This window comes from Trichomycterus rosablanca, chromosome 15 (assembly GCF_030014385.1).
Source record: "Trichomycterus rosablanca isolate fTriRos1 chromosome 15, fTriRos1.hap1, whole genome shotgun sequence".
In the NCBI taxonomy this organism is placed as follows: Eukaryota; Metazoa; Chordata; class Actinopteri; order Siluriformes; family Trichomycteridae; genus Trichomycterus; species Trichomycterus rosablanca.
This window is the reverse complement of record NC_086002.1, coordinates 24965966-24982826: the sequence shown is the minus strand read 5'-3', so window position 1 is coordinate 24982826 and position 16861 is coordinate 24965966. Positions and strand designations below refer to the sequence as shown.

General features: G+C 37.1%; 1 protein-coding gene across 1 annotated transcript; it reads right to left on the bottom strand.

Annotated features, from left to right (window-relative positions):
* Positions 1 to 15790: 15790 nt before the first annotated feature.
* LOC134328958 (histone H3) lies at positions 15791 to 16201 on the bottom strand. Its single transcript, XM_063010199.1, has one exon. It carries the CDS (start codon positions 16199 to 16201, stop codon positions 15791 to 15793), a length of 411 nt encoding a protein of 136 aa, XP_062866269.1.
* Between the last annotated feature and the right edge of the window lie 660 nt (positions 16202 to 16861).

The following is a 16861-nucleotide window of genomic DNA, read 5'->3' as shown; positions in this document are numbered from 1 at the left end:
GCCAAGAAGTGCAAAACAAATTAACATTTTAGAAAACAAAATTACAAAAAAACAAAAACAAATTTACAAGAGCTGAAACACTTTTACCAATGCCGAGACAAATTTACAAATGGCCGATCTGACGGAAATGGTAGGTACAATACACAGGAAGTGCTTGTTGCTTACCTGCTGCCAATCAAACTGTTTCTCGGGGGTAAAGTGAACGGAGTTTGTGATGGTAACGCTAAACAATGTTTTGTCTATTTTGTGGAAATCATTTTATCCAGTTGACCGGCTTTTGTTTTTCTTGTAGGAAGTTTTTGGATTGTTTGTGCAGATGTTTAGACGTGGCCTGTGCATCTCTATCTACCGTCCGCTTCTCTAAACATCTAAGGAATTCAACAAGAAAAATAAAAGCTGCCAACTGGCTGAAATAATTAACACAAAATGGACAGAACATTGTTTATTAGGGATGGAACATTTGATACCGAGACTTTGAAGCTTGTTTCACTTTTGTAACACTGGACTCAGTGTATTGGAGCTTGTATTAAACCAGCAGGAATGTGCGGGACTGATTCAAAGCTTTGGTGGTTTTATCTCACTGACTTTATAAGAAACAGTCAAACTACACTCTAATAAGTAATGTGTCATGTTTTCTACACAACTACTAGGGCTGCACGATATATCAGTTCAGCATCATCATCGCGATGTGTGCATGCGCAATAGTCACATTGCAGGACGTGCGATGTCATTTAATGCAAATTAAATCAAATACGTCATGCTTCAACTTTTTTGCTGCTTGACACAAAACTCAAATTCACACCGTCCTCGTTTTCCATGACGTATCTACACCAGTATGTTTGAAATCCTAGTGAGCCGCCTCGCTGTCTTACTGCCTACATATGCAGCTGCCTCAGTAGAGAGGATTCTAATAAGTCATTAACTTTTATAAGGCAGGTTATTTGAACGCGCTACTTAGCAATTCCATCGGGTTTCGCGTTTCGCTTTCAGCATCTTGCCATTAAAACCAATAGAATGATGTGGGACGGCGCTAACATGTCATTATTCGACATGTCGATTCGCGTACAGATAACTGTTACATTTGCTGACAAGCCCAAACTTGCAAATAAAAACACCCGTTAAAAATCAATAATTATTTATTTACGTTTGAAAATAACTTTGTCCGCACCGTCAGCTATGTTTACTTTTCTGTGAGAGAAGAGATGCCGCAATGAATTCTGGGATTGCCTTCATCACTAATGACGCTTCCGATTCTCACTCGTTCTTGTCAAAATAACATTGAAATATTAAGATGCCTCAGTAGTGAACTTAGTAAGGCATCTCGGATTTGGAACAGGTGTATAGCTGCTCTTTTGTTTGTATAGTTTTAAAAAAAAATAATATTTACTACTTCAAGAGGTTTTGATTGTGAAATAAAATATTAAATGACCCATTTTGTCAATCTTGTTAGTTCCCTCATGTGATCTTGAAGCTTTCTTAGTTTAATGCTCAGTTTCAACCGAGTACAAAGATGTAGCTTGTCATAATCTCTTGTATCCTTGTAGGCACCACCATTTTTTTCACATATGAGCCCCTTATTTAGAGTAAGATACATGCATTATTAATATTATTAATATATATATTTTTTTTAATCGCAATATACTGTACATCGCAGGAAGAAAATAAATCGCAATGTCAGTTTTTTCCAATAACGTGTCGCAACAACTACTGTGTCCTGCGGTCTGTAACATGTTTTGTGTCATTTTTGGCCACTTTTTACACAGACACGTAAAGTAACTCCAATAGTTAGTCTAAACATTTATGTGTAGAACTGTGAGAAAATACAATGTTTAAAAATATGTATTTATTCAATTTTTATTAAATTTGTTGGATAAAATAATGGCATTTTTGACTAGAAACATAGATTTTTTTTTCCCATGGAAGATTAAAAATAAATTAATTAATAAAAATATGCATTAACCAGTCACATTTCTCCTATCAAGTATATCTGTGTTTCATGGTTGATTTCCTCTTTTTGGACCATGCAAGGAAAGGAGCAGGACTCCTTATTGGTAAGTTGCAAAAGCAGTGGCGTTTCAAAATAGTCTAGTATTGAGTATGTTTTATTAATGATTATTTAGTTCATGTTTATCAGTGTTTTGTTGTGTGTTTTATGAAGTCAAGCAAAGCTATAAAAAGTAGGTTTTAACCCTGTGACCTGTTTTAACTTACAATAGACTTACAATAGACTTAGTTAAGTAAAAAAGGAGGCACTGAATTACATTAATATAAACCTAAGTTTGCTTTTCTGTTCCTATTCAGTAATAAATGTTCTGTTAAACCTGACTAGTCTTTCTTTTTATTGGTATTATTTATCGTTAGCTAACTGGCTAACCGTTAATCGGACTTTTAGTTTGATAAAAATGGCGCCACAACAGAATGACTGTGGATGAGGTTACCATAGCAACCCTCTGTGTTTTCAGTGTTCTGAAGGTAACTTACTTAACTGATCTATTGGGACTTTATTGAAGTTAAATCTCATTATGAGAAGCGAATTTTAATCATTTTAACATTTTTAGCTTAGTTTAGCTCAGTTCGTTTTACTGAATCGGTTCTTTTAAATCATCCGTTTAAATGAATCGAAAAACTGAATCGATTGATTCATTAGAGGTCCTAATGCAGTCGGTTCGAAGTGCAGAATCGTTTCGGAAGAATCGTTAGCAACATTGCTTATTGTTATTAGCATTAAAGCTGGTAGTGGTGGATATACTTAGGGTAAAGCACAACTCTTCCAAAATTCATCATTCGAGTTACTTTATTCTGGTAAAGGAAACATTTTAGCCTGTATTCTGTAACTGTAGTTTTCAGGTGACTTGTTTAATAATTTGTTAAACAGCCTATGTGAATAATTAGAGACATCTGATGACAAATTTGGAGGAATATTAGTTGTGTTCTGATTACCTATTTGGTTGGTTGACTAATCAGAATGTTATTCAAAATATTAAATGTTGTAAAATCTCCTCCTGATTGCGTACAGGCATCTGCCACCTTTTTCCTTTAGTGCATTCACTGCCATGCTGAAACTCCCTGATGCAGTAATGAGTACAGCAGTGGCCTAGTGGTTAGGGTACTGGACTAGTAATCAGAAGGTTGCTGGTTCAAGCCCCACCACTGCCAGGTTGCTGCTGTTGGGCCCTTAACCCTCAATTGCTCAGATTGTATACTGTAACTGCACTGTAAGTTGCTTTGGATAAAGTTGTCTGCTAAATGCTGAAAATGTAAATGTAATGATGAGACCAAGGTAAGTGTACTGCATTGTGTGCTCCAGGGCAGTGCTGACCATGGTAAACTGGTGCCATGTGTTCCTGACATCTAGGTTTGTTTTTGGAACACCATCATTTTTGTTTTCTTCAGATTTACTGCTAGGGCCCAGTTCTGGCAGTACTGCTCCAACAGGTTTAGGTGCAGCTGCATAGAGTAGAAATTTTACTTCCCCGTCCTGCAGAGTGAGTCCGGGGGCTGCACACTAATTCATTTATGTAGATATTAAACAGTGTTGGACTCAGACTGCAGTTCTGCCATTCTGTGTTGTGTATTGTGTATGTTTGTCACCGGTTCTTACAGCACTTTTGTTTCTTAGTAGTATCTGTGTGTGTTTGAGTAAAATGTGTGTATATACACTTACACACACACACTTACGCATGCACGCACGTGCACACACACACACACACACACACAAATACATAAAAAAATACATACATAAAAGAAAACACATATACATGGGTATGGCATGTGTATGGCAGTTGTATGGCATGTGTAGGGCAGTTGTAGCCTAGTGGTTAAGGTACTGGACCAGTAATCAGAAGGTTTCCGGTTCAAGCCCCACCACTGCAAGGCTTGCCACTGTTGGGCCCTTGAGCAAGGCCCTTAACCCTCGATTGCTTAGATTGTATACTGTCACAGTACTGTAAGTCGCTTTGGATAAAAGCGTCTGCTAAATGCTGAAAATGTAAATGTATGAACGTAACAGCTACATGACATGTTGTTCGTGTGTTGTCACATTTTGGCCACTAGATGGGAGCCACGCTCCACTAATTGTCTATTGGTTTTCCATAACATTAAAAGTAACTAGTTATATTATAAGTTACTACTACTACTACCATCACCAATAATACTATTATTACGACAACAACTATAATATTAAAACCAAATTGATTATTATGAGTAATTATGATTATTTACAGTTAATATTTTACAATATGTCTATCCTAAAATATATACCCTGTGTTGAGTACCTAGAATAGTGTTTTATTATTGATATTGATACATTATTCTGAATAATAATTACTGATTATTATTCCTCTTTTTTTGCAAGCTGCAATTTTCTGCTCCCTCTTCTTTACTGGCATGTTTTTGTTCTGTTACTCTGTTAAGTGCGAAGTGAAACACAGCTACCAATCAGGACTAGATCGAGTCCAGGGTGCTTAACTGTCATGTAGCAGAAATGGAAGAAAAATATAAACATAACAATTTATAATAATAATGGTGATAATAAGAAGAATATTTTAATACACTAACATTCATTTCAGTCATTCCTACATATTTGTGCTGTAAGATCTACAGAACATCACCGTGTCAGCTTTAAGTTCACATATACTGACACATTTCTAAAACAACACATGGCTCCAACATTCACATTCTACTGATCTTTCTAACACTCACAAAACAGATTCAAGTCTATTTTAGTTATTTATCTGATACATCTCTTTTATAAAGATGCACTTTTTAATGTTTAACTTAGAAATAGCTTTAACACAGCTAACACCGACACATAAAATGTCTTATTTCACTTATTTGGCTTTTATTGATACACAGCTAAGATCACTTTCACTTTAACCAAGATGTGTCTGACTTTGAAATATGTTTATGAAACGTTATGCTTTAGCAGAATATGACTTATAATTTCCCATTTCTCACAATATAGTGAAATATACAAACACATTTTTAACACAGATGTCACTTATAAAGACTTTATAAGTCAGTATTGTTCAGCACAGAAGAATCTGAAAACTTATTTACTCAATTTGTATTTATTTATTTGTTTAATGTATTCATTGTTTATGTAGTTAATCACTCATTCATGACCCTAACACCCAATTTAACATAACATTAATGGCTCTAGCAGTCCAGGTGAGACATATCCACCTATTTTACTTACATTTTTTACTCTCTCTCTCACACACACACCTGCAAAAGCTAGCAACAAACACAAGCGTCCATTTATATATTACACATTCCTAAACACAATTTTACCTTCATGTTTTATTCACCCTACACCTCCTCCTACACCGCTGCAGGTTTTTTAGATGTATTTTTTTATCCTAACGTGTCTCTAATGCTACTTTCACAAGCACTGAAAGGTTTTTAAAGCTATTTGTTTGTTTTATTTCAATTTCACTACAAATTTGACTTAATATGACTTTTGGTCATACACTGCTCTATTCTCCCACTCTGTCTTAGTATGGGTTATTTTTTGGGCTACATTGTCATGTCTCTAATGGCTATCTGTCCCACCTAATTGTACAATATTAAAATTATAGTATATTGTAATAAGGTTTAGGGTTGCATAGAAGCCCTGTTGAATTTCTTTTTTTAACATGTTTAAAACTGCAAAATTATTAAAATTAACTTTAGTTACAGAAAAAAAAAACATCAAATCGATTGTGGACCAATTTACTGAGGAAAAACTACAGTGGCCAAGAAGTGCAAAACAAATTAACATTTTAGAAAACAAATTTACAACAAAAACAAATTTACTAGAGCTGGGGGGTATTCCAGAAAGCGGGTTTAACAAACTTCAAACTTAAACCTGAACTCCGAGTTGACTTATCTCACCGTGTCATAGCCGGAGTTTTCGGTTCCAGAAAAGCGGTTCAGGGTTAGATTACTCAACTCTGAGTAGATTGAACCCGGCAGAAGCGCGTTCACGGTTACCTATAAACAGGCATTCTCAATGGAGTGGCGATAAATGGATTCACCATGGATGTGAATGAAAGAAAAAGTAGTCCGTAATATTTTGCACCAATAGAACTGTTTATTTCAATGTTTGCATGTGCAGATCATGAAAATGTTTTAAATGTAAAAGTAATACAGCATCGTCCGTAAAAAAAGATGTCGCAAATGGCAAATAAAAAAAAGTTAGTTAAATGTGAGTTAATGCGTGAGTTTAAATTCAATAAAAAAGCTTGTTGAAACATAATTCAACATTTAGCAGAAGGATAGGGCAAAATGTTTAATATGTCAATTTGTCACGATTTTACACGTTTTTTCCCTTTCATTTACTTAATCTAGGTGTAATCCAAGTGGAATCAGATGCACATAGCAGCAGATAAAAATAAAATACAAAAACTGCCTATGTTCAAGGCATGTTTATTACATGTAAATCATTAGTCTGTAGTGCATAAACTGTGGAATATTAAGAACTGCATTGGTACAGTCTGAATACTTTTTATTGCCATCCCTTCAGTGATTGGTGGAGTGGTTTTGAGCCTCCTGCAGATGTTAGTGATCTAAATGTCCCTAGATCCTGATGAGTATAAATAATGTTCTTTAATACAAAAAAAAAACACTGTTGAAGGACGATAAAGAAACCATCTCCGCTGCCTTAGAGTGGGATGATACTGGGAGGCCTACAGAGGAACAGTATATGTTGAACATAGAGCATGGCATTTCATTTGATCTACCATGATGATGTGTGTGACTGTCCTCTAACAGAATGTGATGGGCAGTTCCGATTCAAATGAGGGACCATCCACCTCCAAAGCTCAGCTTAGAACAGTAAAAATGTCTTACCAAATATCTGAAATATTTAGAACACATTAAGCTATGGTTGATCATAACATGCTATTTTTGTCTCTTAATTTCAAGTTGGGTGTAAATAAGATGGATTATACAAGGTCTATCTGGAGTAACAAACTGCAAAGTGTGATCCTCAGGTGGAGCATATAAAACAGTAAAGGCTAGAAATTCAGTTGCTTGAATTTAAGTTGGGTGTCAGTGCTAAGGGTGTATAAATATAAATGTTCTTACTAAAGAATAAGGACAAGGAAATGAACTTGTTGCATTATTTTATTTTCAGTGATCATTAACAGAGCCTGACCATTTGTCTTCAATGTTTGTAATGTGGGGAGCATCACATAGGATCTTGATGAAAGCATCTGCATAAGATGGAGAACAGTATACTATAGGTTATACTAACCTATAGGTTGCAGAACATGTATTAAATGTTACACTGTTTTATTTGACATTCGTTCATTTTTTAAGATAATGGTCACTACCTGTATGTGGAGGAATATTCTGTCTGCTGTTCAAATAATAAAAGACAACATTTTAATAAAATAAAATCCACATCTGTCAGCTACCCACCCACACACAACTGTAACATATATGCATATGATAATATGTGTAAAAATAATACTTGAACAGACCCATAACAGGGCAGTTGCAACATTCATTGATAAGTACAGTGAGGGAAATAAGTATTTGATCCCCTGCTGATTTTGTAAGTTTACCCCCTTACAAAGACTTGAACAGTCTATAATTTTTATGGAAGGTTTATTTTAACAAAGAGAGACAGAATATCAACATAAAATCCAGAAAAAAAACATTAAATAAAATGTATGAATTAATTTGTATTTAATTAAGGGAAATAAGTATTTGATCCCCTACCAACCAGCAAGAATTCTGACCCCCACAGACCGGTTATGTGCCCATGAGGCACACAAATTAGTCCTGTCCCTGTATAAAAGACTCCTGTCACAGAATCAGTTTCTTCCGTTCAAATCTCTCGACCACCATGGGCAAGACCAAAGAGCTATCAAAGGACGTCAGGGACAAGATTGTAGACCTGCACAAGGCTGGAATGGGCTACAAGACCATCAGCAAGAAGCTTGGTGAGAAAGAGACCACTGTTGGTGCAATCATTCGAAAATGGAAAAAATACAAGATCACAGTCAATCACCCTCACTCTGGAGCTCCATGCAAGATCTCACCTGGTGGGGTAAGAATGATTCTGAGAAAGGTGAGGTCAGTCCAGAATTACATGGGAGGAGCTTGTCAATGATCTCAAGGGAGCTGGGAGCAAAGAAATGCTGGATATGACCCCAAGAACACCATCCCCACCGGGCATTTCTCTGCCTGCAAACACGGCAAATGGAGTTGATGCCAAAGAGCTCAATTTTGGTCTCATCTGACCATATCACATTCTCCCAAGCTTTCTCTGAATCATTCAGGTGTTCATTGGCAAACTTCAGACGGGCCTGTACATGAGCCTTCTTGAGCAAAGGGACTTTGCGGGCACTGCAGGATCTCAATCCATTACGGCGAAGTGTGTTACTAATGGTTTTCTTAGTGACTGTGCTCCCAGCTCCCTTGAGATCATTGACAAGCTCCTCCCGTGTAATTCTGGGCTGACCTCACCTTTCTCAGAATCATTCTTACCCCACCAGGTGAGATCTTGCATGGAGCTCCAGAGTGAGGGTGATTGACTGTGATCTTGTATTTTTTCCATTTTCGAATGATCGCGTTTTTTATAGAGAGTTTTTTTCTCTCTAATTTAGTTAGTTTTAATACACTTTTATAGTGGGTTTGCTAGTTCTTTTTAATTTTTATTATTTTTTTAATGCTTAGTTTTAGTTTAGTTTTTATTAGTTCTAGTATTAGTTTTAATTTAGTTTAAATAAGTATTGTGTAATAAAAACTCAACAAAAGATACCATTTAAAAATGTTTTTCAAATACTGTTGAACAACCAACTGTCCACAAAAACTGTAACAGTCCACATGATAGCAGCCGTAAGTGCAAAATGTGTATAATACTGTTGCTGAAATGTAGTTGTTGACAGTTACCATCTTTCAGCCAGTTATTTAAAATGAGCTGGTAAAACATGAACTGGTAAAAGTGAGGATCTTTACCTGTCCATAACCCTGCCACTGAAAACAGGCGCTCATAATATGAACCATTTCTAGATGCAACACCAGTGGTGTAACTGGGAGCTCATGGGCCCCAGTGCAAAAAAAAAAATGTTGGGCCCCCTCAACAAATTGCATACACTGTAAAAAATGAATCAGTGGTCCAGTAGATTTTTTACAAATGTTTTGTGTTAAATTTATTTAATGGAATTAAGTTCTTGAATTTATGGCTATTATTTGAGTAAATTTTACAGTAGTGTTCAAAATAATAGCAGTTCAACACCATTAACCTGATAAATCACTGTTTTTAGTAGAAATGCTATTTCTACATAGCAAAAAATTGACTTGAAAGTGCAGTAGAGTAATGAAAACAAAACAAACCCAACAATTAGGACATGCATGCCGCTCATCCTGAGTAATCGAAGCATTGATTGAAAGGGGGTTGTTCAAAATAATAGCAGTGAGGAGTTCAGTTGGTGAAGTCATTCATTCTGCAGAAGAACGGGTGTCAGTTTTGGCCCTTATTTAAGGTAGGAGGGTGGCAAATGTTGCACAGCTTGGTCATAGCACATTTTCTTCTGAAATACTGGGGAAAATGAGTTGTTCCAGACATTGTTCTGATGAACAGCATACTTTGATTAAAAAGTTGATTGTAGAGAGAAAAAACATACAGAGAAGTGCAGCAAATTATAGCCTGCTCAGCTAAAATGATCTCAAATGCCTTGAAGTGACAACCAAAACCTGAAAGATACGGAAGGAAGCGTGGAACTACTGTTCAATTGGATCGAAGATTAGCCAAAATAGCAAATACTCAGTCAATGATCACCACCAGAAAGATCAAGGAACATGTGAAGTTACCAGTGAGTACAGAAGATGATTAAATGAAGCCAATTTACCAGCAAGAACTCCTTGCAAAGTCCCGTTGTTAAGAAAAAGACGTTTCCTGAATGGGTTCAAATCTGCCAAGGAACACATTGACTGGTCCAAAGAGAAATGGCTCAACATTGTGGACTGGTGAAAGCAAAATTGTTCTATTTGGGTCTAGTGGCCGTAGACAATATGTCAGACGACCCTCGAGCACTGAATTCAAGCCAAAGTTCACTGTGAAGACAGTAAAGCATGGTGGTACAAAATGATAATATTGGGATGTTTATCATACCATGGTGTTACGCCTATTTATCACATACGAGGGATCATGGATCAGTTTAAATATATCAGAATACTTGAGCAGATCATGTTGTCTATAACGAAGAAGAAATGTCCTTAAAATGGGTGTTTCAACATGACAATGACCCAAAACATCTTGGTGACAGACAAACAAGATTGAGGTAATAGAGTGACCAGCCCAATCCCCTGACTTCAATCCCATAGAGAACTTGTGGGCTGACGTCTGAAACACGTTTTTTTGAGGCAAAACCCAAAATTGCAGAAGAACTGTGGAATGTCGTCTAATCATCCTGGACTGGAATACCTGTTCAGAGGTGCCAGAAGTTGATCGACTCCATGCAACACAGATCTCGGAAACAATTGTTCTGCCACTAAATATTAGTTCAGTAATTTAAAGTAAAGAGAAACCTTAAACATTTTTTCATGTTATAGACACATTTTTTGAGTTTTTAAAGAAAAATGCTGGCACTGCTATTATTTTGAACAGCCTAATATTCATTTTTCTTAATTTTCTGTAAAGGATTGACACAAACTGGCTAAATGTTGTTAATGTTTTGATTTAGAATTGAAAGTGTAGTATTTTCAGTGCATTTGCATTTATGGAAATAAAAGTTATTATAATGATTTTGTGCTTTATTCGCTTTTTTAAAATCACTGTTATTTTGAACACCACTGTACTTATTAAACAATGCTATAAAATCTACTTATTTTATTTGTGTGAATATAAAAATAATAAGTTATATAAATAAGTTGCTTTCAATTTGCAAGCACTTCCAGTCTGTGCGCGTGCGTTTTTTTTTTTTTTTTTTTTTTTTTTTTTTAAATACACCTTCTAACCCGCAACGGTTGTGAAGAACCTCCACAACGGAATCCAGATTGCACAGTTTGTGAGCAAATTAACTAAGGTAAGTAATTCTGTTCTATTAATCTGTATAGTTACCAGTTTATTACTGTAAACTTAGAATTAGTGTGTTAGAATGTGTCGGAATGCATGTCGTTATTACACTTACTTTAAATCAACCTCATTATATGTGAGAGATGCTGTAATGAGTCTTGTAGTTTGATTTATTGCAACGTCTCACTTTTCTCATTTGAAAATAGGTTGAACTGTTCTTTAGGCTTGCCACTCACTCACACACACACTCACACACACTCACTCACACACACACACTCACTCACACACACACTCACTCTCTCACACACACACACACACACACACACACACACACACACACACAAACACTCACACACATTCACACACAAACACACACAAAAACTCTCACACACACACACACACACACACACACACACTCACTCACACACACTCACAAACACACACACACACACACACACACTCAAACACTCACTCACACACACACTCACTCACACACACACACACGCTTCTCATAAAACTTGAAACTGTATCTGTCGGAATTTGGACCCATTCTGTCAAAAAGGCTTTTGTATGGCTTCAAACTGATGTTGATTTCAGGAGGGCCTTGATCGATATTACGGAAAACCTGAATTCCTCAGCTGTGCAGTGGGGCTTCGGTCAGGCCACAGGAGTTTCTTGAAGTCGAGCTTTTCTTTATGTGTTTGTGGATTTTGCTTTAGAAGTCGCTTATGACACTTGTTAACACTTGTTTGCTATCGTTGCGGCTGAAACACATGAATTTCCAAATGAGAAAAAGCATCATTGTGAATACGGTTGTTTTTTTGGCCATTAGTACTATTACCAGTATTATGGTTAACATTAAATATTCTTCTTATTATCATCATCATTATTCTAAATTGTTATGTTTATTATTTATTTTTAGTTTTTTTTTTCCATTTGTTAACTGAGGTAGTTAGGTGGTTCATTTTTCAACCTTTTTTAGTAACTTGGCAAACATCTCTTTTGGCTGAGGTAAGTTAGCTAGCTAATAAAAACTTCTCATTTTAATGCATTGAGGAAACAACTTTAACCCAGTGTTGAGAGCAAAGTTAAAACTCGATAACACAGATGATTAGATGAATGAAGTTTTATCTGAAGCTGGAAAAAAGTTTTGCATTTATCTGTAAACATGCTCAGCTTGTTAGAGAAAACATAGTTAACTTAATTTAAACCTCATGTCAGGTTAGTTAACTTGGTTAACCACAACATAACGAGTCATTTTTTTGCAAACCTCAATTATCTTAATATTCAGTCATTTGTGAGACATATTTTAATTATTCCAATTTGGTGCATTTCATTCTAATATAGATAAAACTATAAAAATGTAATTAAAATGAAACTTGTTAATGTGACAATTAGTCCAAAAATGTAATGTTTATTAACTGCATGTTTTGACAAGACAAATTAAAGTATTAACAAATTACTTTTGACCCTTTTCATACCATAATAATTGATGTTGCAGGAACCTGAAGGTTCAGAAGTGGACCAGCCCTCATTGGCAGTAGTTGTGATGATGAACATGAGAGCTTCTGCAGGTGACACACTAAAGGACATCATGATTATTATTGAGAAAGTACATGTCATCACAGGACTAAAAGATAATGCTATAGCTTGTGCTGCCTTCCTTGGCTTGACCTATGTGCTAAACCTCAGTTATCCCAGCCGGCAGACATTACAAAGGCATGGCTGTGGAAGAAGAGAGCCAAGTATTGGACCGGCCTACCAGAGAGAACGTGTGGAGAATTTTGTAAGAAGTGACTATGACAACAACCGTGTACTGTTGCACACCTTAAGACTTCAGTTTTCAGGAACAATGGCACAAAATACACCAGAACACTTCATTGCCAGATATTCAAGGTGCCAAAACATCTTTGTGTTGAGACGGAATGGCAACATTACAAAGTGGTAAATGCTTTACCATCCCAGCTTTTCTGGAAGGTGCTGCAGCCCTGAAATGCAAGAATGGATGTTTACTAACACATGAAATAAAGCTGACCAGGCAAAAACTGAAATTAACCTTTATCGCGTTAATTACCGCGATTAACGACAGCCTTAATAATAATATAAACTATTTCATGAGACACACATCAGGGAGCTCAATCTGAGAACATCAACTTAACTTTTGCTGTGGTCATTTTGCAGGCTAGCGTGGAGAGCAGAAACGGAATGTAAACATGAAGTGCCGTCAGGGAGCCCAATCCCCCCAATCTCAATCCGCTCCCTACTCACTCCCCCTCTCCACTCCGCCTCCGTTTGCGCGTTCACGTGGAGGGTCCCTCTGTAGTGGATTGTTAGTGAGGAGGGAGCGGATTGGGAAAGACCGTATGAGGTACTGTACGGTGCTGGCAGCTCACCTAAAACTGCTCGAGTGGAAAACATCGATTTCATATCAGTTCACAATGCTCATAAATAAAATGATGAACACGAAAACGAAGGCTATTCTATCTATAATTTTAGTACGTTCTCGTTAGTTTTGTAAACGCCTAATACAGTTACAGTTAGTTATCGTTTTTTATTTTATTTTAACAGCACCGGGTTTGTTTGGCGAGATCAAGGAGTGTAGCAACTCTCTCTCTACAGCTCTGAGTGTATTATAATAACTTTTTTAAGAGTAGAGAATAAGTAGAGAGATAAGTTTTAAGAGAGAGAGAGAGAGAGAGAGAGAGAGAGAGAGAGAGAGAGAGAGAGAGAGAGAGAGAGAGAGAGAGAGAGAGAGAGAGAGAGAGAGAGAGAGAGAGTTTAAGAAAAAAGTAAAATAGGTGAATATTTACATTTTCAACAGACGCCTTTATCCAAAGCGACTAATATTACAGTGTACAGTCTGAGCAGTTGAGGGTTAAGAGCCTTGCTCAAGGGCCCAACAGTGATAACCTAGCAGTGGTGGGGCTTGAACCAGTGACCCTCTGGTCACTGGCCTAGTACCTTAACCACTAGGCTACAGCTGGCCCTGGATATGTGTCACCTGGACTGCTAGAGCCATAGCTGTTTTGTTAAAGTGGGTGTTAGGGTCATAAATGAGTGAATAACTAAAAAAATACATAAACAATGAATACATTAAACACATAAAAAATGTGTAACGCAGTGTTTGGATTTGTCTGTGCCGAACAATACTGATGCAAGTCTTTAAAAGTGACATCTGTGTTAAAAATGTGTTTGTATATTTCACTGTATTGTGAGAAATGGGACGTTATAAGTCATATTCTGCTAAAGCATAACGTTTCATAAACATATTTCAAAGTCAGACACATCTTGATTAAAGTGAAAGTGGTCAAAGCTGTGTATCAATAAAATCCAAATAAGTGAAAGAAGATATTTTATGTTTCAGTGTTAGCTGTGTTAAAGCCATTTCTGAGTTTTAAAAAGAATTATAAAAAAAAAAAAAATAGATTTGAATCTGTTGTGTAGGAGCCATGTGTTGTTTTAGAAATGTGTCAGTGTATGTGAACTCAAATTAATTAATTAATTTCTTTCTTTTATTTTTTTATGGGGGGGTTGGACTGGTTTTTTTTTATTTCCCTCTCAGTTCACATGAGTTATGATTTAGGTGTGTGTGAGTGTATCCAGCTTCACCGTAATGTGTTCGCGAATAGAACTGTGAGTGCAATAGATAAAAACTGCCATGGGCGTCTATTTTTTTACTGAAGTGAAACATGGGGTTATATTAGTTTGGGTTAGAAGGAGGTTGGGCTTAAATTGAGCTCAACAGATATCATCTGTGTTGCCTAGGAACACAAGGCGCACCTGGAGGTGATGAACCACACCTGGGTCCTCATGCCTTCAGATCAGGTAGCGAGAACAATGAGTTCCAGCCTGAGTGTGAGTGCCAGCCGGAGAACCTGCAAACGGAGACAAAAACCCGAACCCAGAAATGGGAGTCGGTGCTGCGGGACTCAGGGGGCAAAGGTTAAAGTTACACACACACACACACACACAGTGGCGACTGAAACACATGAATTACCAAATTAGAAAATGCATAATTGTGAATACGGTTGTTTTATTACCATTATTACAATAACCAGTCTTATGGTTAACATTCATTTACATTTTCAGCATGCGCTTTTTTCCAAAGCGACTTACACAATGAGCTGAACACGATGAGCAATTGAGGGTTAAGGGCCTTGCTCAGGGACCCAACAGTGGCAACTTGAACCGGCAACCTTCTGTTTACTAGTCCAGTGCCTTAACCACTGAGCTACCACTGCCCTACATTCAATATTCTGCTCATTCCTTATGCCTTCATCCAGCGTGTTTGCATTCTACCAATGTACAGCCATACTGTAGATTACACTACAATCAGTTTATACCATCTCTGTGTAAAATACAGACTGTGTACACCGTGCAACACCAACGCCACTAAATCCTCCTAACAATTTTTTATATTACATAAAATATAATATAATATTCTATATGCTTTATAGAACCCCATAAACATACACCACTATAAACATTATTAATCATGTGTTATAAGACACCTGTCAATCTTTAATCAGCTGTACTTATGTAACCTTGTTTATAATTGTTGTAAGAACATGTAAAGTACATCTCTACACACACCAAAACATATTAAACAGTTTTTCCTAATATTTATAACTGATAAATATAACTAAATTATAACTCCGAACACGCACACACGATGGAATAAAAAATAAATAAAAAAATGTTATGAAAAGTGCCCATTTCAGTGGAAGCATGTAAGTGGCTCTTAAAAGAGCCTTTGGGGATAACTGGATGGAGTGGGTTCGTTTAAGCACGCTCTCCGCGAATACGGCGGGCCAGCTGGATGTCCTTAGGCATGATGGTCACCCTCTTGGCATGGATGGCGCACAGGTTGGTGTCCTCGAACAGACCGACCAGGTAAGCCTCACTGGCCTCCTGCAGAGCCATGACGGCAGAACTCTGGAAGCGCAGATCGGTCTTAAAGTCCTGAGCGATCTCTCTAACCAGGCGCTGGAAGGGCAGCTTGCGGATGAGCAGCTCAGTGGACTTCTGATAACGGCGGATTTCACGCAGAGCCACGGTACCTGGCCTGTAACGGTGAGGTTTCTTCACACCGCCAGTAGCCGGGGCGCTCTTGCGGGCAGCCTTAGTGGCGAGCTGCTTCCTCGGCGCTTTCCCACCGGTGGATTTACGAGCGGTCTGCTTGGTTCTTGCCATCGCGTCTGGAACTCCGCACTTCACGAACTGTAGAACACAATATGTTAGCTCGCCCAACACGCTCTATTTAAGTACCAGAGCCGCTCCGCACTCATTGGGCGTCTTGATTACGCTCTTTTCTCATTGGACGATCGTGCTTACGTCAAATGTCGCTTACTGGTCGGCGTTCTGCCGCTGCCTCGTTTCAAAAAACATAATATTTCCTCTATGCTGTTGGCGGGATTTATAATACTTTCCTTTCTTTCTTTGTGCTTTTAGAACACAGCTTACAATCGCATTTAAAGCATATACCTTTTTAAAAAATATATTATTGAATATTTCGTTCATTTTGCTTGTTGTTAGTTATTATTAGCATTATTATTATTTTAGTTTCATGTGTATTACACAAACACGTTTGTTGCACCACTTTTAATCGTCTATATTGTTGGTTTTGTTACTGCAAGTGATCTATAACTTGGCTAATGTATACATATATAGGGATATATGTAAAGATAAGATAGATAGGGAAAAAATAAATCGTACATATTGATTTGTTAATTTTAACGTGATAAATCACGTGTTTTATGCCGTGTGAGTCTATGAAACGATATTACATTTGTTTTGTTTACACATTAGCTGAAGAAATTGCACTTTTTCTGTGGAAATGGGTGGCTCTTAAAA